We start from the raw sequence: 25673 nt of genomic DNA, 5'->3' as shown, positions 1-25673 counted from the left end.
AACTCAGGAGGTCCTGGCAGTAATCCTCCATCAACTTGTAGATTCGGGAATTCTTTTAGTAACTTCAGGAAACTCTCATGGCCCATGTTCCATTCTGTCTGGACAGACCTATCCTTCTTGTCTGCTGGTTCACTCTTTACCACTTTGATACTTCCCGCCTTTTCGCCCTCATTTATATCCTCCCATACAATCAGATCAAGTTCCTCCCCTCTCTCATCAGCCAGACACACTTCCCGATGTTGCTGCACCTCCCTATCATCTTGTTCTACCTCTACTAGTATCCCTTCCACACATTCTGTGCCTCCTTCAGCTCCTTTGATAGAGGAGGACGACTCACTCCCTTTCTCTCCTTCACAGAGGCTTACAGAAAACATGTCCTGTCTGCTTATTCAGACATTACACATGACTTGAAAGTCACAGTTCGTATCTACATTTTTTAATTTTTTATTCAGAAGTAACCATGGAAGCAGAAACTATATTCCAGTTCCCATGGAGCTGTCAGGGGGTACTTAATTTTTGCCTCCTCCGTCATGTAGTGCTGCTGAACCAGTCCATATCTATATTGGCCAAAAATGATCCATTTGTTTTGGAATTATATATGGCAGACACTATCCAAACTAGATTGAGACTGCAGAAGAAAGGAAATAATAAAAAAGTGTATTGTCTGGTCATGCCAGAGTTTTCTAGGCATGCAGTTATCAGAAGTGATTTACTATTCCCTTCTTCTTGGGTTACTCTGGGACCATGTACAGTACTTGCTCTTCTCCCAGGAGACACTGTGATTTTGCAGCTATGGAGATTGGGGAGGCAGGAATCAGTGGGAGGGGAGGGAGAAGTTGCCGTCCAGACACCAGCTCACCTTCTTGCAAGGCTTGTGAAATGGTTACCACCACCACCACCACTTCTACCCTGCTTTCTCCTCCTCTTCTGGGCTCAGCAGTAGGACACTGCATGAGTCAGGGAGAAAGAGGGAGGTAAAGTTTTCCAAGCAGATGAGGGTTCTACAGGATGGCTCCTGTTCTGGGTTTTCGTTGGTGCCTTGCATACATGCAGAGACAAAGGCTGGGGCACAGGAAGCCAAGCATCACTGAAGCCACCCTAAGCAAGCAAGCAAGCAGTGAAGCTGCTAGGCAAGAAGGGGATGAGACAGCTTCTTCTGCCTTGGAAAGAGCAATGAGGTGAGACAAAATTCCTCCCCGCATCCAACCAGGAAAACAATCTGCAGCAAGGGGGAAAATATGTACCCTATGAGAAGCAAATGTAGACTGGTTCTGAAGGAGAGGCCAGTCTGAGGACAAATGAGCTGACAGACACCTGAGAGGAGGGGATGGAGGGAATGATCTGACAAATCCAATAGGATTTGGGCCCTAGCGGTAGAAGAAGTGCCAGCATGGGATGGGATGGCTGTACCGCTGTTGTTATCCTGTACTTCCACTAAAAAATAGTTTCCAGAATCCTATTGGTGCTGACATAAGGCTTGCATAACTTGCTGGCTAATGGCAGGTAACTGGTGAAGTGCCAAGACACATTTCAGTTGCATGCCCAGTTGTGCAGCTGAGGTGCGCCTTGTTGATTAACCATGGCAATTTACACCAACCTTACACAAACACCAATAGAATTCCAGCCAGTGTTCAGAGCAGCTGATGAATACTGTATTACTAAAAAGCAAAGCAAAATAATATAGCCATTAAATGATCAAAACAGTTTAAAAGCCTAGATTGAATAAATGTATGGTGTATTTAAGATAAAATCTTATATTTTAATACGAGATAAAAATATGCTTTTCATATCCAGATCTCCAATCTTGCAGTTAACCTTGCCTGCTGTTAATGAAAGACAATAGAGAAGTAGTAACTCTGCTTTTCTGTGGTTTAATGATATCCCACTGTTGTTCACTGGTAGGCAATTCCTAGCTTAATGAAAACTGGTGGGATGATTAGAGCTTTTTTAGCTAATTGGTATGTGGGAGAACGTTTCAAAGCTGGCAAAAAAGAGTCAGAAAAACATGGTTTTTATCTGATTTGAAAAATACTCTCTGTTGTCAAATAGAGACATCTGTTCTTTCTTTGCGTGGGTCTTTACCAGCATCTGTTGAACTCAGCATAACTCATGGCTGAATATGTGCAGACGACAAAAACTCATGGGTAGATTACTCCCCTCCCGTCCTCAGCTTTCTAAAAGGAGTGGCAAAACCTAATAAATTGTTTTGTCTGAAAGCAGTCACCTGCACATTTCCTTCTTTCCCAGAATCAAATTTGATGTCAGGTGATTTATACTAATTGGCACGGGTGTGGTAGAATATACGGCCACATGGAGTGATTTACCCTCACCCTCACCTTCCATAGGTTTCTTTTACACAGTTCTTTTTGAGGCATTTGGGAGTTCTTCCTTGCAAGACAAGAACCAAAATACCTGTGTTCCATGAGAACACAAGAGAACTGCTGGAAGCAAGGCTGAGCCTATATAGTTCAGCAACTTTTATTTTCTATAGCAGCTAACCAGGTGCCTGTAAGAAACCCTCAAAGAGGGCATCTCCACAATAGTACCCTGGGTGACAGCTAGTATTGCAAGGAATACTTCCTCTGGTACTGGGGATGTCACCATCTCAGTCATGAATAGTAGTAATTGAGGGCCTTGGCCTCTAAGTGGTCATATACTCTTTTAAGACTGTTGGTTGGTGGATACTACTACATCTTTTGATAGCAAATTCCACATTTAAACTATATACTTTGTGAAGATGCATTTCCTTTTGTCTTGATTCTCCTATTATTATTATTATTATTATTGGTGCACAAGAGTACAGTAATAGATAATGTGCAGCACAGCAAATCAGCATTCTATAAGGGATTTCAAAAAAAGGGGGCAAACCAAACAAAAATAACTTTGAAACTGGACCTCAGATCAGCATCAACTTTGGTACAGATGTAGCTGACCCTATTGTGCTCACTACCATCCATATTTTGCTATGTAAAGCTTGGCTTTTTTGATTTTTAAAATCTCAGTATATGTTTAATAACTTTTTAAATGTGATACAGTATCTCTTGTGAACTGCCTTGGGTCCCCCATGGGTAGAAAGGAGGCATATAAATAATTAAAATAAATAAAAATAAAATCCTTTTTCCTGTTGGCATGTGTGGACATGATCTTGTGTAGCAATATCAATACATTTCCTGGCTTTTTGAATTGTGAGCACAGAAAACAATATCCCACATTTATAAACTGGAGGATTTTTCTTTATATACTGGAGGAATTTTCTTTTGATATATATCAAAAGAAAAATCCTACACAATATCATGTCCACATCGCCAACAGGAAAAAGGATTTTATTTTTATTTATTTTAATTATATATTTTTAATTATATATATATTTTAGGAACTGAGTTTAGATTTATTGGATGAACCCGAATTCTAACTTCATGAAACGGGGAAAATATCTTCCAGTCCACTACCTCTGCACCATACATGCTCCTGTAGCTTACCTTTCCCTCCAGGTTAAAAAGTTTCAACTATTGTAACTTTTTCTCATAGGAGGATTGCTCCAGTGCAACAAATCTTTTTGGTTGCCCTTTTCAGTACTTTCTCCAACCCAATAATATACCTGTTTTCAAGTGTGGTGACCAGAGGAACTTCCCAGTATCGTCACACTATGGACTTGAACAAAGGCATTACAATTGCCACCATGCCTCAGTAATGTAGGGAGTATTGTAGGGAGCATCCTTCCAGAGATACACATTCTGCATGATAGCAGAGGTTGTCACCCTGAATAGGAGCCTGGAACACATCCTGAAAGACCCCAACCTCTCCGTCTCTGTCAGGTCATCTCAGTGAGCACTTTTGGCCTCAAGAGAATGGACTGATTCCTTGAGAACTAAGAGTTAACTTCACCAAGTGTACCCAATCCACAACTTGTCAATCAGTGATAGTGTGTAAGATATGTAGTTGATCCTTACAGCTTTTTAAAAAGTTTTTTTCTTTCATAGCTATTTTTCCTTCCTTTCTTAAATATTTTATAATGTTTATTAAAAATAAATATTTAAAAATCTAAGAATATATAAAATATGCAACCTATTAACATCTTTAATATAAAGATGTTAATAGGTTGCATATTTTATATATTCTTAGATTTTTAAATATTTATTTTTAATTTAAGTATTTAAATTTTAAAGCTGTTTTGCTTAATTGGGTTTCTTATGTTCCGTCAAGTGCAGTAAAGGGTAGATTGCCTAGGCGGCCTTGTTCTGTAGCTGAGCTGACGCAGATGCTTAGCTTGCTTGGCTGCTTCACTCCATTGCGTTTGTCACTAAGGCCAGACTCCTCCACAGCTGTGTACGTGGCAAGCTGCTGGCCTGCAACAAATTCCACTGAGTGGATGTCTCTGCCAGTTGGGCCCTCAGGGGACCATGGGATATGGCCAGTGGTTGGGGATTAAGGAGAGGGTGTGGCTGGGGCTGATTTGAGAATCTTTGACTTGCCATAAGTCTGATTCAGTGTATACATCTCTAGACTTACACACTTAGTTGAAAAACTGAACTAAAAACTGAATTGTTTAATTTTAACTGAGATTTGTGACTAAATTTTAGTGTGAGAGCTATGCTTATAGACGAAGTTGCTAGGTCAGCAACATCCCATAGCCCCTTGATTTCAAGATAGAAGTACAATATGAAAACTAGAAATAGACCCTTGTGATATCACAAAGGGACTCGGACAGGCCTCCCCCCCCAAAAAAAAAATCCTGCAAAATGGCTTGTTCAATACAGTATAAAGAAACCATGTGGAGGCTTGAAAATGAAGACCAGTGTGCTAATTTTGGTTGCAGCAATAGCTTGATCATTCTATTATAGTGAAAAAGGCAGGGGTACTTCGGACCATCTAAAAGCTATATAGCATCTTCTGACACCATGTGAATGAACTTCAAAATTTAGGGTTGCCAGTTTGGCATCATCACATTCCATTTCTGTTCCATTATATGGAATGTGATGGTGCCAAACTGGAAACCCTACCAATTTTTATGTAACAAAAATATTCCCTCCCAAAATGGCGGCATGATGATCTTCTGAAATGAGATGTCCCCCATATTTTTCAAAACATAAACCTTCTGCTATTTAACTCCCTTTGTTGTTTCCTTCTTTCTGTTTCACCAGATCATTAATAAACAGTTACCGGTAGTTAAATAGGCACCATATCCTTCTCCTTGTAAGGATACTTAAGTTTCCTACATGCTTAACTTTGTAGTACTTTTGTATATGTGTTATGGTACCATGAAGTCACAGCTGGCTTACAATTTTCACAGAATTAATGAATTCAGCAATGTGATTTGTATGCTGCAAAGCCTTGCCATTTGCTCTATCATGTCCAGACTTGTGACCATTCTGCAAAGTGAAACAGGGAAGAGCCTATGAAAAGCCAGCCATTATTTAAGGAGGTACTGATAACATTGTGTCTTGAGCTAGGGAAACTTTTGCTTATGAAAGTACAGTACAAATTAATAACTGAAAGAAGGGGTTGCAGGAAATGGCATAGTCGTTACTTGATAGCTTATGGCGGTTAATCAGACAAGTCTTTAGAACAGGGATTTCAAATACTGTAGTGGATTATATGTTTCATGATGAGTTGCATGAGGGATTTTTTAAAAATCCCTTCCCTTTCTGAGTGCCCCTATCGCTTCGTAAGCAGCATTGTGTTCACTTCTTTAACACTTGACTTTTCATACTTTGGATCACAGATTACCTAGTTTACAACAGCAAGTACATAACATGATTAGAATAACAGTGACCTTGTACTCCTTCCTTTATGCTACTCTAGGCTTTCCCTAGAAATACCCAGAGATCAAGGTGGAAAGCTCCAAGTGAGCACTTTACCTTTCTAAAGGCTGAAGATGAACTGAGAACTTGCACATTATTGCACATGTGAATTGCAACCATATATCACTGTATCTTAAAGCTGGGCATAAATATTTGACTGAGTGAACTCTGTATTTTACCTCATACATCTGAAGAAGTGAACTTGCTCACAAAAGCTCATATTAAAATATAACAGTCTTTAAGGTGCCACAAAATGTTTGTCTTCTTAATTTTTCCCCCTTTAGGTTTTGCCTGATACGCTTGCACAGAATAACATGCTACGTTTTCAGAAACGGAGAACTTGTGAACTCCTTTAAGATTACACCTTCCAAGATTCACTGCCCCTTGTCAGAAGAGTTCCTTCTTATGTGAAGTCCCTTGGTCTGCAGGTAAATGCTTCTCTTCCTTTCTGTGATTTCAGTCCTCAGGTACTGAGGAGGTAGGGTGAAAGAGGAGATGCTTAAATGAAAAAGAGGGTGTAAGCTCAGGTTCTGCAAGCTAATGGACACTAGCCTTTGTTCAGGATCAGAAATCTAGCCCAGTTCCTTCAGCTGGGCTCTTGGATTTAACTGGCTCCTCTATCAGTGACTACTAAATTTCAGGCCACAATGATTTATTTTGCTGTTTACATTCATATGTGATGTAAGCTACTGATTGCAATTTATTTCACATTTAGAATTTAGAATTCACATTTGCTGGGGCCAGACCTGTCCTGTTTATGGATGTCTGCAAAATGTAGAAAGCCAGCCCAGTTTTCAAAAAACAAGTATGAGAAAAATTAATAAGGGCATAGTGAAACCAACAGAGAGCATTAAGTTTTATGTTTTCTGCATAAATAGAAAGGTCCAAAAGTTCACAGTGACATCTGTCTTCAGCCAATCCCAGAATGAACTCAGCCAGATGGTGCATTTATACTGGCTGGTGCCACCTAGTGCCACTCTAATAACTCTTGTTACCAAGTAGTCTATCTATACTGTACTACCACACTATGGAGAAAACAGAATCTTTGGGTAGCCCAATTTTCATACAATCAACTGTTTCCCTTAAATTCTGTGTCCATATGTGTATAAGATTCTTTACCTTTTGCGTAACTACAGTGTCACAGAACTGCTACATTATTGTAGGATCTGGCATATTCATCTGGCTTTTGCACTGTGAATAACTTCTCAGCTTTCAGCTTCTTAATTATAAATTCTTCCCTGTTAAAGAAAACTTCACTCTGTTCCATTTATGATTTAACAAAATCAGATGTAGACTGTATGGAAGTTATCTTTCCCTGGCACTACCTCTCTCTTGGTGTAGACACTTTGTGCGTTTTTATGTGTCAGAATCTTTCGGCTCCTGTCCCTGTTGTCTTCCATCAAAATTCACCTGCATGCACATGGAGTTTTCCAAAGCTCTATATTTATGTTATGTTTATTCTTGGATGACAAGTATGCCCTTCCTTCCATGGGAGGTCCATTTTCTTTGTAAGTATGATATAGCTTTTTAGATGGGACAAGGATGCGAAACTACTTGTCTTCCAGTTTTGCTTGGTGTGCTTCTACTCAGATTTTTTCCTATGGTGGAGATTTTCCACATCATGGCTTTAGCCTTTCTTTTGTGGAAATACTGATGAAGAAACTATTTTTAGAATAATTTGAATTTGCCAGACCTTGCAAAACGTAGGGATTATTTTCATTAAACCAATTGGTTTATTTCATATCTACTCTCCTTCAGTAATGCATGTTGGAGGTCTCTTCTCCCCATGGAATTCTGTTGGAAGAAAGTCAGGCCTAGAAAGTGTTAGAAAACTTCAGGTAGAATAGCAGACTGCTCCAATAAAGACTGAAAGAGTGACATGGGAACAGAGGATAATATTGTGCAATATTTTCTGGAAAAAGCAAATAAGCAAAGTTTTGCTATAAATAAAAAGAAAACAAAACCAACTGTCTCCCTTCTTTTATTGGCACGGAAAGCTTGTTGTCACTCTCTCTTTCTGTAGGGAAGCATTCAAAATTATGTTATTCTTACCAGAATCATGTTGGGTTTATTCATTTTAAACCCCAAATTGTATAACTGGTTTGTTCCATTATTCTGACTGCCTGCCATGTGCTTGGACATACTGTACAGTACTCAGATCAGACAGTAGGTTGTGTGTCTGGGCATGCAAGAGGTAGTCAGAAAATTGAGACTCCTTGCACAATTTCCATTAAACATGGTATTTCACAGAAGGATTCTGAACTGTGTTTCCAGTGATGTCTTCAGTACTATCACCTTTATTTTACAGCATATTTAAGCCAATCCACCTACTCTTACCTATAACAATCTACATTACTGATATATATATTTTTTCTTATGAAAAACTTTTCAGTTGTACTTTTCTTTTTGGCTTCTTCTATGGCCTCAGCCTCCCCCCCCCTCAATTTTTTTATAGCCATGTTTGCTTCTTTCATTCAATCCTTTATTTTTCTGGATTAAAACTGGATGTACTAACCTTGCAGCTATTTGTACAAGGGTGTAGATGAGAACTTTAGTATTTTCCTGTTTGAAAAGAGAACTACACTGTTAGAAGGGGCATAAAAATACATATAACATAATTCCTGTTTCAAGGCAGAACATCCAAATAATACATTTCAATTTGCATCATCATCATCATCATCAGTTCCTCAAGAAAAAAATGGAAAAATGAAAACTATCTTAATGGCCTATAGTGAATAAATTGGGGAAGTTCGCATCAAAAGAGGAATATTTAAAGTGGATTATTTGTTACCAATATTGTTTAATGTCTCACTAATGCCCATGTCAATAATTTTAAATAAAACTGGATTGGGCTGCTATATTTCAGAATAAGCAGGAAAAATCAATCATCTGTTCTACATGGATGATCTAAAACTACATGCAGAATATTACACTGAGATAGAATCACTGGTAAACACAGTGTGAACATTTAGTGAAGTTATTCAAATTACATTTAGAGTTGACAAATATGCAACTCTGTCTATACAATGTGGCAAGACAAAAACACTAAATAGAATACAGTGGTGCCTCATATAATGAGTGCCCCGTTTAATGACGAATTCGCATAGCGATGGCATACCAATGTTGCCTATGGGGAAAAATTGCTTTGCGATGTTTTTTCCATAGGCACCATTTTCCCCCAGCTGAGCGGTGGGAGCCTCCGAAGGAGTGCTCCCGCAGCTCAGCTGGGGGAAAATGCCTGCGGTGGCCATGCCTCCCCCCCCGCGGCTTGGATCCGAGCCATGGGGGGAGGGTGGTGGGATCCGGATGCCTTTCAGGCATCCTGGGCTTGGATCCCACCTGCCGCTGGTTACCCAAGCCATGGGTAACCGGCGGCGGGTGGGATCCAAGCCTGGGATGCCTGAAAGGCATCCGGATCACCCCACCCTCCCACCCTCCCCTCGCGGCTTGGATCAGAGCCACGGCGGCTACCCCAGCCATGGCCGGACTTTCCCCCAGCTCCTGCCCTCTCCTCCACCGGGCACCTCCTCCACTGGTGCAAGCACAGTCGGGGGAGGCCTTTGGGAGCAGCCGGGCTGCTCCGAAGAAAGGCAGAAGCTGATCCGATCTCCCCCCCACCATCGGGAGCAGCGGGAGAAGCCACCCAGTGGGGGGGGAGATCGGATCGGCTTCTGCCTTTCTTCGGAGCAGCCCGGCTGCTCCCAAAGGGCTGCCCTGACTGTGCTTGCACCAGCGGAGGAGGTGCCCGGTGGAGGAGAAAGGCCAGATCGGCTCCTGCCTTCTCCTCCACCAGGCACCTTCTCCTCCACTAGGCACCTTCTCCGCTGCTGCAAGCACCATCGGGACAGCCCTTTGGGAGAAGCCGGGTGGTGGGGGATCAGGCAGGAGCCATTGCCGTCTTCCCCCACTCCCCCGAGGCTTCTCCCAAAGGGCTGCGCCCGATTGTGGGGGAGAAAACCGGATAATCCGTTCCTATTGGAACGGATTATCCGGTTTTCAATGCATCTCTATGGGAAAACGTGTTTCACTTAACGATGTTTTCCCATCGCGATGGTTTTTTTGGAACCAATTAACCTCGCTATGCGAGGCACCACTGTACTTTAAAAATTGTGATATTATAAAATCACTATCAAGTGATGAAAATTACAGATACCTTGGCATACTAGAGTCAGATAACATCCTGCACACAAAAGGTAAAGAACTGACAGAAAAGGAATACAACGAAAGACTGTGGAAAATCTTAAAATCATAATTAAATGGTGGAAATACAATCAAAGCCATAAAAACACGGGCAGTTCCATTAATTAGATACCCAGCTGGAATTATTGATTAGACCCAAAATGAATTAGAAGAATTTGATTGAAAAACATGGAAACTAATGAACATGCAGAATTTGCTACAGCCCCAAAGTGATGGAGACGGATTATATTTACCACAAAAATTGGAGGCTGTAGATTACTGCAAATACTGTACAGCAAGTAGTAGATGAAGAAGAAAAAAAATCCTAAATTATTGTATCAGTACAAGTAGAGAAAATTACTTAAGGCAGTGAAAATGGAGAATATTTTGAAAACAACAGAAACAATGACTCAATAAAAGAAACAACAATTTGAAAAGAAATTAAATAATTGGAACAATAAACCACTACATGAACAGCACCTGAGAAATATTAATGGAAAGCATGGTAATAATTCAACATGGGCATGGCTAAAACTAGGGACCTTTAAGAAATAAATCAAAGGCTTGATTTTTTGCTGCACAAGAACAAGCACTCCAAACCAAGGAGATGAAAGCTGAGATCCAGGGAATTAGTGCTAACAGCAAATATCAACTCTGCCAAGAAAAAGATGAAACTGTGTCACACCTCATCTGTGAATGTCCAAAGATTGCACAAACAGATTTCAAAATTAGACATGATTGAGTGGCAAAATTAGTGCACTGTTTATTATGTAAAAAACATAAATTGCGGGCTTCTAAAACTCCATTGGAACATCAGGTAGAGAAGGTATCAGAAAATGACAAAGTTAAGATCTTGTGGGATTTCCAGATCTAAACTGATAGACGCCTTGAACATAAGACACCAGACATAGTAGTAACAGAGTGAAGAAATATCTGGATTGTTGACATTGCAATTCCATGGGATGACAGAGTTGAAAAGAAAGAATTGGAAAAACTAACAAAATATAGAGATCTGGCAAAGCATCTTGCTTGTGGATGCAAAATACTTCAGTGTTCCCCATAGTCTTTGGATTTTTGGAGACGATATCAAGAAATTTCACACATTATTATAAAGCAATTGCAGATTTCGAAAATAACACCATCAGAGCTCCAAACCCCGGCAATATTAGGAACAGCATACATACACAGTGTGCCGATATTTAACAGATACTTTGGTTTTTGGTTAAAACTTGTATCTGTTATATAACATCAGACAATGCTTTAATAATTTTGATTGTTCCTGGTATTTATAACAACAACAACAATCATCATCATCATCATCATCATCTGATTTGCTTGGCTTGATGTCTTTTTAACCAAGGAGATGCAATAGGAAGCAGGGTTATTTTATTAGTTTGACGAGAGCCTATCTCCATCAGGCTCCTCCCTCAACTCTTATCAGTCACCATTAGCCTGGTCCATTCCAGGAGGTTGTCACAGGGAGAGGTGAAATGGGAAGTTGAACAGTTGCACCAGCTCTACTGAAGAACCAGCCTGAAAGCTACCCCCTCAACTGTCACTGCCATAAACCATTCCTGCTTGATGTAACAGTCTCCTTACTGTCCCACCCCTTTCCTCTGTAGCCCTCTTTCCTTTTGAGGCTTGTTGTTTTAAACTGTAAGCTGTTGTTGGGGGGGATTGTATTTTTTCGTTTTAAAAATAGATTGCAAACTGTTTTAAAACCCTTTTTGGCATTAAAATGGGACAAAAATGTGGTCAGTAATAATAAATGAAAAAGACAGAAGGAGTAAACAAAATCAGCAACCTATCCTTTGAGGTGAAAATTTTCCCTGACCCCCATATCACCCAAGCTATAAATACTGTATTCCAGGTATCTGTATATGATCAGCAGAGTGCTAAACCTGAATCCAGAGACCATTAAACAGAAGGCAGTTTTTTTTTTCTGTTCTTCCTCTCTGGGCTTTTTATTCCTCTGCTGCTCCTCCATGTTTTCATATTCCAGAATTTCTTGTTTCAGATTTGGCACTAATATTCTTAACTATAGCAATCAGCATAATTATGCAAAGAGCATTTACAGAATCTTCATATTTCTTCATGTAGAACTTTAATTACTTTTGCAGAGAGCTCTGGGTGTGGGCTGAGAGTACTAAATAGCAAAAATCCAGCCAAATAAGATACACAGACCATGTATTGTGCTCACATCCTGTATTTTAGATAGAGTATTTACATACTAAACTCGCAATTTCTTTCCTAATTGTTACAAGGAATTCATTGACTTTCCTCTACATCTTGTTTATTCTTCAACATACTGTATTAACAAATTCTAATTGATATGGCATATGAATGACTGCTGTCAAGAAACAGTTGTACATTATTAATTCCAGTGATTGCATGTCTGGGTTGATGTGCTTGCTTGCCTTTGTGTTGACTGTGTTAAGTGACGTGATAATGTTGACCTTCAAGGTATTGGCAACCTCTACAAAAACAGCATTATGTTTGCCCTGGATTACTGCCACTTCTCTTAAGGAGAACTTCTTTTTCTTACACAAAATCAACATTTGGCCTTGGATTTGTAAAATAATAGATTTGGTTTATGAATGACGCAGGTATTGGGGTTTGACCTGTTGTCTTGTTATTTATTTATTTATTAGCTATATTTATATCCTGCTCTCCTTCACCCCACAAGTTTGGAATGGTTTATGGCTCTGCTTCTCTCCACTTTGTTTTCACAACAACTCTGAGTAGATAAGGCTGAGAGAAGTAGCTGGTCTAAAGTCATCCACTGAATTTCATGGTGAAGTATGGGCTTAAACCCAGATACTGTACAGTATGTCAAATCCTAGTCTATCACTTTAATTACTACACCACATTGCTTCTTTTTCTCCTGCTGGATAGCTGTACTTTTAATTATTATTATGGTTTAATTCCTTTTTATTAATGTGTAATTTATTCTGTTTTTAATTCTACATGTTTTAACATTGTGAGACACCTTGAGACCCCTCATTGGAAGAAAGGAGGCCTATAAAATATATTAACTAACTAGCTAGTGTATCCACAGAATAATGATAATGATAATGATGCCTGGTGGAGTACTGAGAGTAGAAGGGATGAAAGAGGGTTAGAGCAGTGGTCCCCAACCTTTTTTCAACCATGGACCAGTTGGGGTTGTGTGCGTCATGCTTGCAGGGGGGTGTCATGCTTGCACGTATGCACAGGGCGCGATCGCGGGAAGGGGGTTAGGAGATCTGTGTCTGTGGCCCGGTCCTGCCTAGGCTGTGGACTGCTGCCAGGTCACAGACTGGGGGTTGGGGACCCCTGGGTTAGAGGGAAAATAGATGCAATTGTATTCAGTGGGGCTGGAGTGGGGGAGAGGAGAGGAGAGGGGGGTGGAGACTGGGGTGTGAAGGTAGTGAGATGAAGCTTACAGTGCAAATGAAGGTGCAGTAATGTTGGGCAGCAGAAACGGAGGCTAAGCCATTCGTGGAAAAGTCTGTAAGGGAAAGTCAATCAAACTAAGCTGAGATGGTTAGCAGTACACTGATTCATATTCTTATGAATCATGCATACCCTGTTTTCCCAAACAAAAGACCTAACCTGAAAATAAGCCCTAGTATGATTTTTCAGAATGCTCGTAATATAAGCCCTACCCCAAAAATAAGCCCCAGTTAAGTTAAACCTCACCCTCCACCATTGTGCAGCACAGTACTGTACAGTATTTGAATAAATGTAGATGGTTGTACATGAAAAAAATAAAACATCCCCTGAAAATAAGGGGTTAAACTCTAATGCGTTTTTGGAGCAAAAATTAATATAAGAACCGGTCTTATTTTTTGTGGAAACACGGTACGGTAGTTTTTCTTTGCCATTTTGAGATATTTCATCTTAGTTTTATATTATCATGTTTTACAATGCATAGGTTAGAACGATGTGTACTGAAATGTGTGAGTTCAGTTATGCTGCAAATTCTTAAGATCAGATTAATGATGTTAAATAATCATTTATTGTTTTTCTGAAAAAAAAAATTATTTGTGTTTCAGGAGTTTCTCTGTGGCCTGTGGTACCGTGTAGAGAAATCAGTGGAAAAACCTTCCAACAATTTAGAATTTTGTTGTTGAAGAGGGCTGTGTTGCCCAGTGGGCAGCAGCCTTGGTTGACCAAGAAGAATGAAAAGGAATGTACCCTTGTATTTTATGGCTCTGTTAGCAGTTGCAGTAATGGGATACTCTTCCAGACGCTCAGCTATGGATTTGGATGCGACTCCCAGAATAACAGTCACTTATAATGGTAAGGCAACACTCTTTAAGTTTCCCTGAACTAAAATTAACGAGACATATCTGCAATGTATCTAAAGAAAAGCTATCTCTTTATCCTATGTATTGTAAGAACATATATGCATCTATGGAAATCCCACACACACTCTCTTTATTATCTCTGTGGATTTTGTAGGCCTGTTTGAGTGTTTGCAACCCTATTTTTAAAACACCCAGTGGCACCACTACGGAGTGAAACCTTTGTTGACTGCAGGAAAACTGTGTATTGTCAATGTTTTCCTTAAGTAAGGGAACTGCTGTCCATTGTTTTACTCAATTTTGTCTGCTAGGAATTGGAAAGCTGACATAACTCTTCCTATCCAAAGTCTTGTCTTTGATATTATTTTCATGTCTCACTATACTGGAGTGGCTAGGGCAGTGGCAGCGAACTCTTTTGATCCCGAGTGCCCAAACTGGGGGGGGGGGGGGGCGGGGAACGGTGACTGGTGGTGGAAATGGAAGGGGGAATCCTGGGCATGGAGGTGCCTCCAGACCCCACTCCGGATTTGCCTCTGTTTCTACCCAGCTGCTCTGGAACCTGGCCTGCCGCCTGTCGGGGCGCTAGGACTGCTGCTGCAGCTGCCTCTTCAGGTTTGGCTGCTGGGGGTAGCAATCTGGAGACTTATGGCTCGTGTGCCCGCAGAGAGGGCTCTGCTTGCCTGCTATGGCACGCGTGCCATAGGTTCACCATCTCTGGGCTAGGGGGAGAGCCCTGGAAAATCCAGGGACTCTTTAGCATTGCTTAAAATTACTTTAGCCTCAGATTAACCTCTTGATCCAGTAAGCAAATCCTTGTGTGATGCAAGTTAGAGGACAAACTCTGTAAGCCACCCATAAACGCTGCTCTGACTTGAGTGGTATAACTAGTAATGTGCAGGAAAGCTGCTTTTGTGAAACCTACATACTCATTAAGAGCAGCCGCTGTTAATGAACTCAAAGGAATATATGGCAAAGCAATTGCCGTCTGTTCTCTAATAATAACCTTATTTTATTGTGCTCTGAAACAGCAGTGGCATGTAGGACAGCCAGGGTACACAAGCAGTTTTTAATTCTTTGATTGCTTTTTGAATAATGCAGACTTGGAAGAGCTGCAAGTGTTACTTGAAGACCTTTTCTGCATTTATGATTTAATGCTAGAGTGACAATGATTTTGTAGTTTTGTGCCTGTTCTGTCAGTTTGCACTGTGACAAAATGATGACAGCAACAAGCTGAGCTATTGGTTTTAAAGATTTATGGGGAGTGATGTAATCCTGAATAGGAGTAATTGAGTGGAGGAAATGCTTGGTTATGTAAGATCCTTTCAATTCTACTTTTTAGGTTGTGGCCGTGAATCAAGGCATTAACTCTTTCTTGACTTCCACTTTAAACACTTGTTTAACTTCCTCCAAATGTGATATGGGCAACATGGCAACACAATTTCTATTAATTTCTGATGTCTAACCAGTAGTCTTTCAACTGATATTCTAATGGTAAAATGCTGACTTTCTCCTGTCTCCTCACCTCTGTGATATTTGCAAAGGATGGTCCTCCTAAACGACAGACAGGAGACTGGAAAATGCTTTGCATTCACCCATCCATCTCCTTTTCCATGAAGAAGAGAATGCTGGAAAGGAAAAGGGAAAAGCACAATGAAGAGATATGTGTATATGCTACTTGGTGGGTGGCGTGAGATAGAATAAAACCTGGAGGGGGGGGAATCACTGCTATGTTATTGGATGGAAGTGATGGCAGTGGTGTGCTCACGGTTTTATCATATGGTATGCTTATGACAACAAAGGGCATAGCATTCTTGAAAGTCTTAAGTCAGGCCCCGGTCCTCAGGTTCCACTCATCTTTCCTTGTCTGTTTAATATAGAAGAGGGATACAGGGAAAACTTGCTTTGAGAGCCGTGTGAGAGCTGCCACTGATTATTATATGCCAGATTGGAGCTGTCAGTACTGCCGTCCTTTGCCTCAACATGCATGTCTGATTACATCAGCTTCTTGGAGAAATCTCTCGTGTTCCAGTTTCTCTAGGAACCCCAAGGCGTTTTGAACACATGATCACAAGTTTATTCAGGAGGGCAAGAGAAAGTGGGGGAGGAGTTGAAGAATTTCCTTCTCTTTGCCTCTGTGATCTTGTACGCAGAGCAATTGTCTTGGCTGACTGTGTGCAGCTTCTGGATTCTTAAGATGTATTAGCCAGTCCCACCACCCAGGTTGCTTAGTAATGCTTAGGCTTTGAATCACGCTCCTTCTTCAGTGGAGCAGGAGAGAGAGAGAACATGAGAACAAAACGTCTCTATAATTTATCCTAATTGCAAGATCAGCATTCTGAGATGCTGTTTCAGGAAGCAGGCTGGTGGTCCTGCCAAAAGTACTGAATTAGGGACATGTTTTATGCACAGCATATTTTGGACAGTTTTTGTGCCATTGCCAGAGTTGGAACTTTGGGCAAGTTCTGGGATAATGGAGGTGACTATGAGAGTGGAGGAATTGGTATTAACAACAACAGTTCACAGAGAAGGAGAAAGAAGTGTGTAAGCCACATACTTATACCTCTTTCCTAGCTACTACTGTTTTTGCCTTCTTACTGAGCAGACCATTTCCAGCATACTTTTATGCCTTCATGTGCTTCCATTTTGGCTAGATGATTGTTTGGAAACAATACGTTAAAAGAAAAACCCTTGTTCATAAGATTTCAAATTCTGAATAAAAATTGTTCCTGTCTATTTGAGGAGAACAAACACAATTTAATAGTTGAGCTTTTAATAGGATTGCAAATTTAGCTGTTTTTCAGTTGTTTTTGAGGACTGTGATACATTTTATAAATGTTTTAACACCGGATTTCATGGGTGAAGGACAACAACGTAATCTGGAGCGACAAATAGATGAATGTAGACAAGGACTAAACGGCCCGAAATTAAAAGTAGAATAAATATGGAGATTAACAATAAATGAACTTAAGGCAATGAACCATCAAATTCTCCTATTTTTTCCCAGTGACTTTTAGTATCCCACTAAGGAGGGGCACCCTTTCTGAAAACAACCTCTCATTAATATGTGATTGCTTTACTGAAGATTTAAGAAGTTTGTTCTGTATCCTTCCTCTGAGTTGTTCAGATTCTTTTGACTTTTCTTAGAGGATTGTGGCACTTAAGGAAACAGTCAGGTTTAGAAGGTTTCTGAGATTTTTGTTCAAGGGAATTCTGTTAGTGCCAAAAGCCATTGAAAATAATTCAGAGAATTTAGCTTCTCACTGGAGTACCATGGTGTCCATGTAGTGTGGTCAATCTTTTGCTCCAATTAAGGCTCTGTATTTGTTGTCAGAATCTAGACTCTGCATTTCTTGTCAGACTGTCTGGTTTCCGGGTTGCTCCAATAATTTATTTAAAGGGCAACTGTTTGTTTCAGGCAACAGAAAATCCAGCCATGCAGAGTTAGTAGTCACACAATTCAGATAACACATGAATTAACCCTTCAACTAATTGTGTTCCTGGCAGTTACCCATTTTCTATCCTTCCCTCTGTTAACTACCCAGAACAATGCAAGCAGGGCTGTAGGCTGTCTTTTAGGTGGCTGCTTATTATTAAACATACGGAAGCAGGAAGCCTTGTTGATGAACTACAAATCATATAGAAAACTACCAGGAGAGCCCAGCCTGCCTCCAAATTCATCATGACCACTTTTCTGTCTCAGACTTCCTATCAGGGTCTGATGCTTGCCAGATTCCAGGTATGTATGTTAAAATGTGTATATTTGGAAACTTGCATCTCAGTGGAAAATGGATGGGGAAACAGCTTGAGAAATGTAGTGCAATGAAGTCCTGTCTAAACAGTGGTCTGAAGTAATGGTAAGATCTAAGGAAATAAAGAGCTCTGAACATGAAATAATAAGTGAGGATACACCATGGGGTGGGGAGTGGTGGATATGTGCATGCTTAGAATGTACCCTCCTATGAACAGAAAAGTGTATAGGTTCATGTAGTTTGTACAGCCACCCTGGAATCTCCGTGGGCTTGATTAATAGAATAGGAGAGACTTTGTGTGAAACTGCATAGACTCCAGAGGCACGTTGTTGGGCTTGAGTCCCAGATAGATCAGGGAGTTGGCCATCTTTTCCTCTTAGCCTAAGACCAGTGCTTGGAAATGATGCTTTTTGGGGTTACATTTTCCAGAATTTCCTGATCACAAGACCTATCATTCATGCTGGCTGTGGAATTCTGACGGAATCTTAAAAAGTAGATTTCCAAGGTCTGCCTAAGATACGTGAGAGAAATGCTAGTTAGAGGCAATATATGCTGAGTGCTAATGTTCTGTTTCAGGAATTTGATGGTGATGGTCACTCATTCTGTCAGCTTGCTATAAATGGATGCTTTCCTTCTGCAGCAAGTGCATGCATGTTACCTATGACTGCTTGACAGTTGTAGCATTCTTAAGCTAGTGCATACAAGCAAAGAACAGAGCAGAATTTGGAGGAGGTAGTGAATGACCTGTGCCCCTTTGTTCGGAGAACTGAAATTCAAACCACAACTGCCTCAGTGGTAACTTTAAAACAGCTTTCTGACTCATTTAAGACAGAGAGGTCCCTGGCAAAATTGATCTGGCCAACAACTTTACATCTAAGACTAACCTCCTGGCTAACCCCATCTTGCCACAAATGTTTGGACTTTTGGTAATTGCTTTGAAGAAATCTTGCATAGCGAGTGATTTGTTATTTTTTTTCTTAGTGAAGAAAAAGGTATCACTTATTCTTGCATTGCTGAACAAAGAAGAATCCCTCCAAAACACCACCACAAGCACTGGTATAGCTGGGGTTAAACTGGTTGAGAAGCTCCACATTTTCCATGCTCTCTTCCCCATTTCTAGCTTCTTGTTGTTGTTGTTGTTGTTGTTGTTGTTGTTGTTGTTGTTGTTGTTGTTGTTGTTGTTGTTGTTGTTGTTGTTGTTGTTGTTGTTGTTGTTCTTGTTGTTTTAATTGGAGTTCTTTAGCTTCCCCTTGGTTTGCCTTGTGCAACAAGTGAATGTGGGGGGTCTGACAGATGGTACAAGATCAGTGTACAGTATAGGATTTGGAAGGCAGCCTCAAGGCTTTTCTCAGTGATGTTTCCCACAAAGCATCCCTAAATGCATTATGGTGGTTTGGCAGTCTGGCTGAGAAGACCACAATCTTGCCTTTTACAGGTGACATAAGGATTAGTGAGTTTTAACATTTTTCAAATGTTATCTAAATACCAAGTGGTACAGAACAAAGTTGTTGGTTTATGGGGGGAAATTCCCTTTAGAAAGCAAGTCATACCCTTGCCTAATCCTAGCATTATTTTCTGGGTGCAATTTTAGTTTTTGTTGAGAACAGAATGTTGATTTCGATCAATCCCGTGCATATGGTCATTAGACTGTGGTGCTATTGTTCAGAATTCTACAAGTTGTTAGTTTAGACATCTAGATTGCTGGGATTGTACAGCTGATGGAGTTCATCAGTCAGGGCAGGCAAATATGTTTTTCTGTTTGGGCAAAGGACAGAATGCCACCTCAGAGCCTTCTGAATCTTCAGACTTTTGAATCTTCAAATTTCTGAATCTTCAAACTTTTCAGAGTATTTTCAATAGTTAGTAATATCTTTATCCTGTGTTTCCTCCAGCTTTTGAGACTGTGTATGTACATGGTTCTTTAATTCCCCCAGCATCTTTTAAAAAATGCGAGGTTTGGTTGGTAGTTTCAGAGGCAAGCTTACCTTTGTTTCTAGGCTTTTGTCTGTTGTGTTTTTGTTCCTTTTTTTCCCCAGTGTTAGCCTGCCTAGAGGAGCCCTCTCCCCCTCCTTTGAATTGTGGGAAGGACTACAGGATGGGGACTGTTTCTTTCCTGTTTGATGCAGTGTTGACAACTCTGTTGTGGTTCTTTGCCTGGCAGATTGCATAGAAAGAAGATAAATGACTGGCTGGTTGCTGAATGATGAATTTCAGTAGCTGGAACTGCATCCCTTCCTGAACTGGATTTGATGCAGGGTTTCCCCGAAAGCTAAATGAGTGATTGAAAATTAATACACTTTGAATTGAACACTTCAGGCCTTTTGGTTAAACCCTTAATGGGAGCAGGAATTACAATGGGTTCTACAACAGCATGTCAGCCCAGCACAAAGCCTCTATTAATTGTGTTCCTTGTTTCACAATGGTTGTGACAGGTTTGTGTTGTGTAAAGTAACATTTTTGAGTAATGCATTTCTGCTGGAGTTTGAAGTCATTGGAACTAAAATCTTGGAACTATAATTTGGAAGGATGCAATACTTTATTTCATTGCCTTTCCCTGTCAATACTGTCCTAAATGCCATTTTCCTGTCAATACTGTCCTAAATGTGTGATTTCTAAGTGTAGTGTTAATTACACCCTGAAGAGCATTTGCACATTAACTGTATTTCTAAATGATCCTTATTGAACCGAAGTAATATAGTGTGTGACTGCAGTAATAAATCACCTACATGTCAAAAATTCATATGATTAATTCACATAATACCATACGCTCTGGTTATTTCTGTACTGGCACAGTGCGGTTTTCCATAATATAAGGCAAGCTAGGTGTTTAGGGGAGGAAGAGAAAATATTTTGACCATATATCCCTAAGGGAACTGTGGCATTCCATTGAAACTGATACTCAGACAAATGACACTCTGTCTTGTCCTTTCCTTTTTCTGACCACTTGTTAAAAGATAAAGTAGTGTTTTTTTTCTTAAACATTTACTTCACTTTTTAAAAGACTCCATAATTACTGCTAAAAAGTAGGAACTTTACTCCAGGAAAAAGACAGAACTGGCCATGTGATATATAAGGGGGCAGTTGCTCAGCATTCTTCATGGCAGGAGTCCTTGTTGCAAATAAGAAGATCCAGTTTCATTTGAGGCTGGTTCTACCCAAAGGCTGCAAACATGTACAAAATTGATGAAATAGGCTTCACCAGCAGATATACCTATTCACTTACACGTGGCCTAAATATATGTTTTCACATAGACATTTACTGAAGGCCTAATCTATTTTGAACAACTCATCTCAATGTCTTCTGTAAGAAGAGGGAGAATTGCAAATTTAATACTGTATATCTTTGGATGATTCATATAGCCATTGCGTAGGAAAAGTATGATATTGTATCTGTAAAAAAAAGTGTCAGCATGTTTATAGTTGTTGTGGTGCAGACTCCAGACAGCTGCCATGAAATGTTTTCTTGCAAGAAGCTCTTTCCCTCCACCCTTTTCTTCCTGATGGAGTTTTAAAGGCCATGAACACCTTAAGAAAACCTGTTCTGTGTTTTCAAAACCGGTTTCTTGCCTGAAGAGTTTTTACCCTTTTTTCACTTTGCAAATCCCAGGTTCTTTTAAAAGGTGCAAGCATGTATCAGAGAGTCTCTGTATGTTTGTGTTTTTGTGTGTCGGGGGTAAGCCTATTGTACATACATTATATCAGTGGTCCCCAACATTTTTGGCACTACGGACTGGTTTAGTGTGCGGTGGGGCATGGGGCATATATGTTTGTGTGTGTGTGTGGGCATCTGTGTGTTCATGTGGAGGGGTGTGCATGCATCCATGAGTGCGTGGGGGTTATGAATGCATCCATGTGTGCATGGGGGATGTGAATGTATCCATTTGGGGGCATGTGGGGGGGCAGGAGATCTGTCTCTGTGGCCTGGTCCTGCAAGGCATGAACCGGGGGTTGGGGGACTCCTGCATTATAGATAGAACGGGCTATCTTTTCTTTGTGTGCTTGTGTTTAGCCCTCATCAAGGCAGTCAGGACATTTTAGCATTGCTGAATTCACACAGAACTGAACCTACAAGACAAATATTTGAAGCAATGTTGGGGATAGTTGTAAACACTGTTCCTGATTTTCATCTACTTGTCAGTTGTGCAGTTTATTTCTGTAGGGGAAAAATAGCTGAAACACATATTGTTGCAACAAATCTGTTGCATTTTTGAGCTGGGTACTTTTTTGTGCCAACTGATTTATTGGGACAAAAAATGCTATGAGTTTTTTTTTTTTCAGTGAGCTGTGATGCTGAGAAGTGGAAGTCATTGACCCTTGTTGTTAGTAGGTTGGCCTTGTTAAGATGAGGATGGGGGACATTGATATTTTCAGTGGGTTCAGAAAATACAGAAACTGGTAACCCCAATCCCATCCTTAACCCCAACCTTTCTACTAGATATATTGAAATCTCCTTGTGGTTGGAAAAAAAATGCCAGAAGCCATTTAGTACTAGTTCTAAAAATCTGCCTAGATCAAATCTAATAAAATCTGTTTAGATCATTCTAATAGACCACAAATACAGAAGAGAATCTAGAAGTTTGTATTGAAAAAACAGCTTTTATAACTTAACATAAAAATAAAAATGAACAGTGATATACAGTACATTTACTGAGTAATTTGTAAGGAAAGTCTTAGAATAGTTACAAGTATCAGACCTGTCTTATAAATCAGCACAGTCTAGAGCAGCAATGGCAAACCTATGTGTCACAGCTGACATGCGGAGCCCTCTGTGTGGGCACACGAGCCATTAGTCTAGAGATAGCAGTAGAATTTTTCTTGCGTGTTCCATTTTGGCTGTTGTTGGTTGTTAGCCATGCAGGGAGATAAGCTAAGAGTCATAACCCATCATAACTAAGTAACAATTCAATGGTCTAAGTCAGTGGTTCTTAACCTTGGGTAACCCAGGTGTTCTTGGACTGCAGTTCCCAGAAGCCTTCACCACCAGCTATGCTGGTTGGGGCTTCTGGGATTTGCAGTCCAAGAACACCTGGGTTACCCAAGGTTAAGAACCACTGGTCTAAGTCACTGCATTGTGTTGACTCAATTTGTCTTGACATGTCTCTTCGGAATGGCTCTGACTGATGGGCTGTATCATGATCTGACCAAGATTTAGAGATGGGGGTATTCGTATACGAATACCAATATCCTTGCACAGGTGTCGTTAACGAGGGTACAGTCCCATGGAGCTGGACAGTCCACTTACTGATCTGATGCGGACAGCGCGACTCTACGAATGGCTCCGCAGTGTGCGATCCGCTCGCCACTTCTGGCAGGAGACGGGAGGATAAGCCTCGCTGCAAGGTCGAAGAGTGGTGAGCAGATCGCGCGCTGCGGAGCCATTCATAGAATTGTGTCGTCCGTGTTAGATTGGTGAGTGGACCGTCTGGCCCCATGGGGCTGGACCCTCATTAACGCAACCTGTGCGGGGATATTCGTATATAAATATGAATACCCCCATCTCTAAAGGATATACATTTCAAAACATGTAGATAGGAGAGCTGAGGTCATTTTGTTCTCATTTTACTAGAATGCTGCATGTTTAACTAACTGGGGAAAGAGAGTCATAGATCCAGTGCATCTCACAAGGGGCTGTTTTTCAGTATAAAATTTGGGGAAACAGTTCATGTCATTATCTCAAAGGAGTTTGAGGAGGAATTTGTGCCCAGAAGGAATAACAAACCTCATATGAATCTGAAGGAGCTGTAAGAGTGCATGTCTCTGAAAGACTAAGTCAGTGGTGCTACTGAGTGGTTTGGAAAGGAGAGGCAGCTGTTTGCAATAACATTCTCTGACTCAGCGGCTTGACTTGTAGTTCTTGAATTATGTTTCCCTGCAAGCTCATCTTGTGAGGTACTGAGAGGTTTTAAATCTCTCCAGTGTGAGATTGCTAGACAATAGCTCTGGAGTGAGGATATCTACACAAATCCAGTAAATAAGAAAACATTTCACAATAGAGGGTGACGGATGAGAGGCTAAACTGATAAACATCTGTTATATGGAGCATTTGGCTATTATGTATCATTACTGATTCTTCTTTGTTTTTTAAGGCTTCTTATTTTAAGGTACAGATGGGACACCTCAACCTTGTAACAGATTAGGTCCATTGAATCAGTGGGAATTTGGTGAATCAAGTCCTCCATAATTTTTATTGATTTGAATCTGCCTACTCTGCCATTTACTATAAGCCACAACTAGAGTAAGCCCATTTGAATCAATGGAATTTATAGAGTTGACTCACCAAATTCCTACTGAGCCTACTCTACCATGATAAGCAACAGGATTTTAGCCTGTGAGTAGGAAGGGAAGAGATGGGATGGAAGCAGTGAGAAATCTATATGAAAAAGGTAAGATGAAAGCATCAATTTCTTTTTTCTCTGATCCTTAAGCTCTAACAGAGACTCTTGAAAAAGGGGACAGTTAACTTGACTCGGCAAAAGCTGTTTTTAAAAATCTGCACTTTTATTTCACAGACTTTTGAAGGAGTTTTATCCCATTTTGATACACCTAGTACTATAAATACATTATATGTCTTCTCTATCTAGCTATTTTTTAAGAAGGTAATCAAAGATACACTTCATCATTCCTATCTTGCCAAATTATGTCTTTGTTAGAATAAAAGTTATAGGCAAAGTCTGAATAAGTTTCTGACTCTTGACTATGTTTTTAAAAGAATATACTATTGCTGCTCAGCTAAGCAGCAAATTGTCGTCTTTGCTCCCCTTCCTTTGGGTGCATATAAATATAAAGTCTATCTGTTCACCATAGAGATGGTATGCTGTGTTATGCATAAGATTATTGTGGGGAGAAGGCATGCTGTTTCAAACAAGCAGTTGAAAATGAATTTGGGTCAGTGTGTACTTTAAAAGTATATGAGGCATTCAGATTTATTCTCTGATGTGGAATATTATGTTATCTGCCTTGGTGGTATTCTGGATTATTGGATGTTCTCGTACAACTTTGTACTTGGTGTTGCGTATTTCTCATTATCTGACCAGTTGTGCTGGCATTAAGCTCAATCACACTATCACTACGGTAGTAGTTGTTGGTGCCATCAGTATATTCCTCTGTGATATGGGTTGTACGCATCAAGAGATGCTCCTGTATGTATCAACAGTGAATGGAAGTCATGAAGCAAGTGGATGGCTCTAAAACATGAAGGGTGGTTTATGCCACTGTTATTTGAGCATTCATGTATCCAAATCTTTATCTTGGCAAGAAGAACTGATATTGTTCACAGCATGTAAGAACCAAACTGGCCTTCATGTTGGATTATCTTTAAATTCCAGTTATTTTCCTAGCCAACATGTAAAATTACTTGCTTGGAATTGCTATTTGGCTGTAATGTGATCTTTAGCTTTGGCCTGGCCAGTGCTTTTGAAATGCAGCAAATTAGATTTGTTCTTTCCCCAAGGATTTGGGACTAAAAAATTTTCTACACAAATTAGATTTTTGTTAAAATAATGTATTTTTAAAGTTATTGGTAAATGTAGCTTTTTTGCAAGCAAGTTGTATTGGAAGTACTGAAAAAATATTATCAACAGGGCTAGAACATGGCTTTCAATATTCCTCAGTTACTGTACTATTGAAACTAAGATGAATAATCTCTTTGTGTATTT

The 25673-nt window shown here is 40.2% G+C and overlaps 1 protein-coding gene across 7 annotated transcripts in view; it reads left to right on the top strand.

The window, feature by feature from the left end:
* The window catches only part of SEMA4G (semaphorin 4G), a 110955-nt gene that overhangs the window by 44698 nt on the left and 40584 nt on the right, over positions 1-25673 (top strand). For 3 of the 7 annotated variants that reach the window (XM_072995632.2, XM_072995631.2, XM_072995630.2), the window contains exons 2-3: positions 6086-6229; positions 14018-14264. In XM_072995632.2, coding sequence (XP_072851733.2) covers positions 14144-14264 — 121 coding nt within the window. In that variant the 5' untranslated portion in view covers positions 6086-6229; positions 14018-14143. Of the gene's footprint in view, positions 1-6085; positions 6230-14017; positions 14265-23888; positions 23908-24295; positions 24402-24878; positions 24904-25673 lie in introns of those variants that run through there. The other 4 variants (XM_072995633.2, XM_072995637.2, XM_072995636.2 and 1 more) reach the window with 4 other exon arrangements.

This window comes from Pogona vitticeps, chromosome 3, assembly GCF_051106095.1.
Source record: "Pogona vitticeps strain Pit_001003342236 chromosome 3, PviZW2.1, whole genome shotgun sequence".
Taxonomy (NCBI): Eukaryota; Metazoa; Chordata; class Lepidosauria; order Squamata; family Agamidae; genus Pogona; species Pogona vitticeps.
This window is presented reverse-complemented; position numbering and strand designations above follow the sequence as displayed.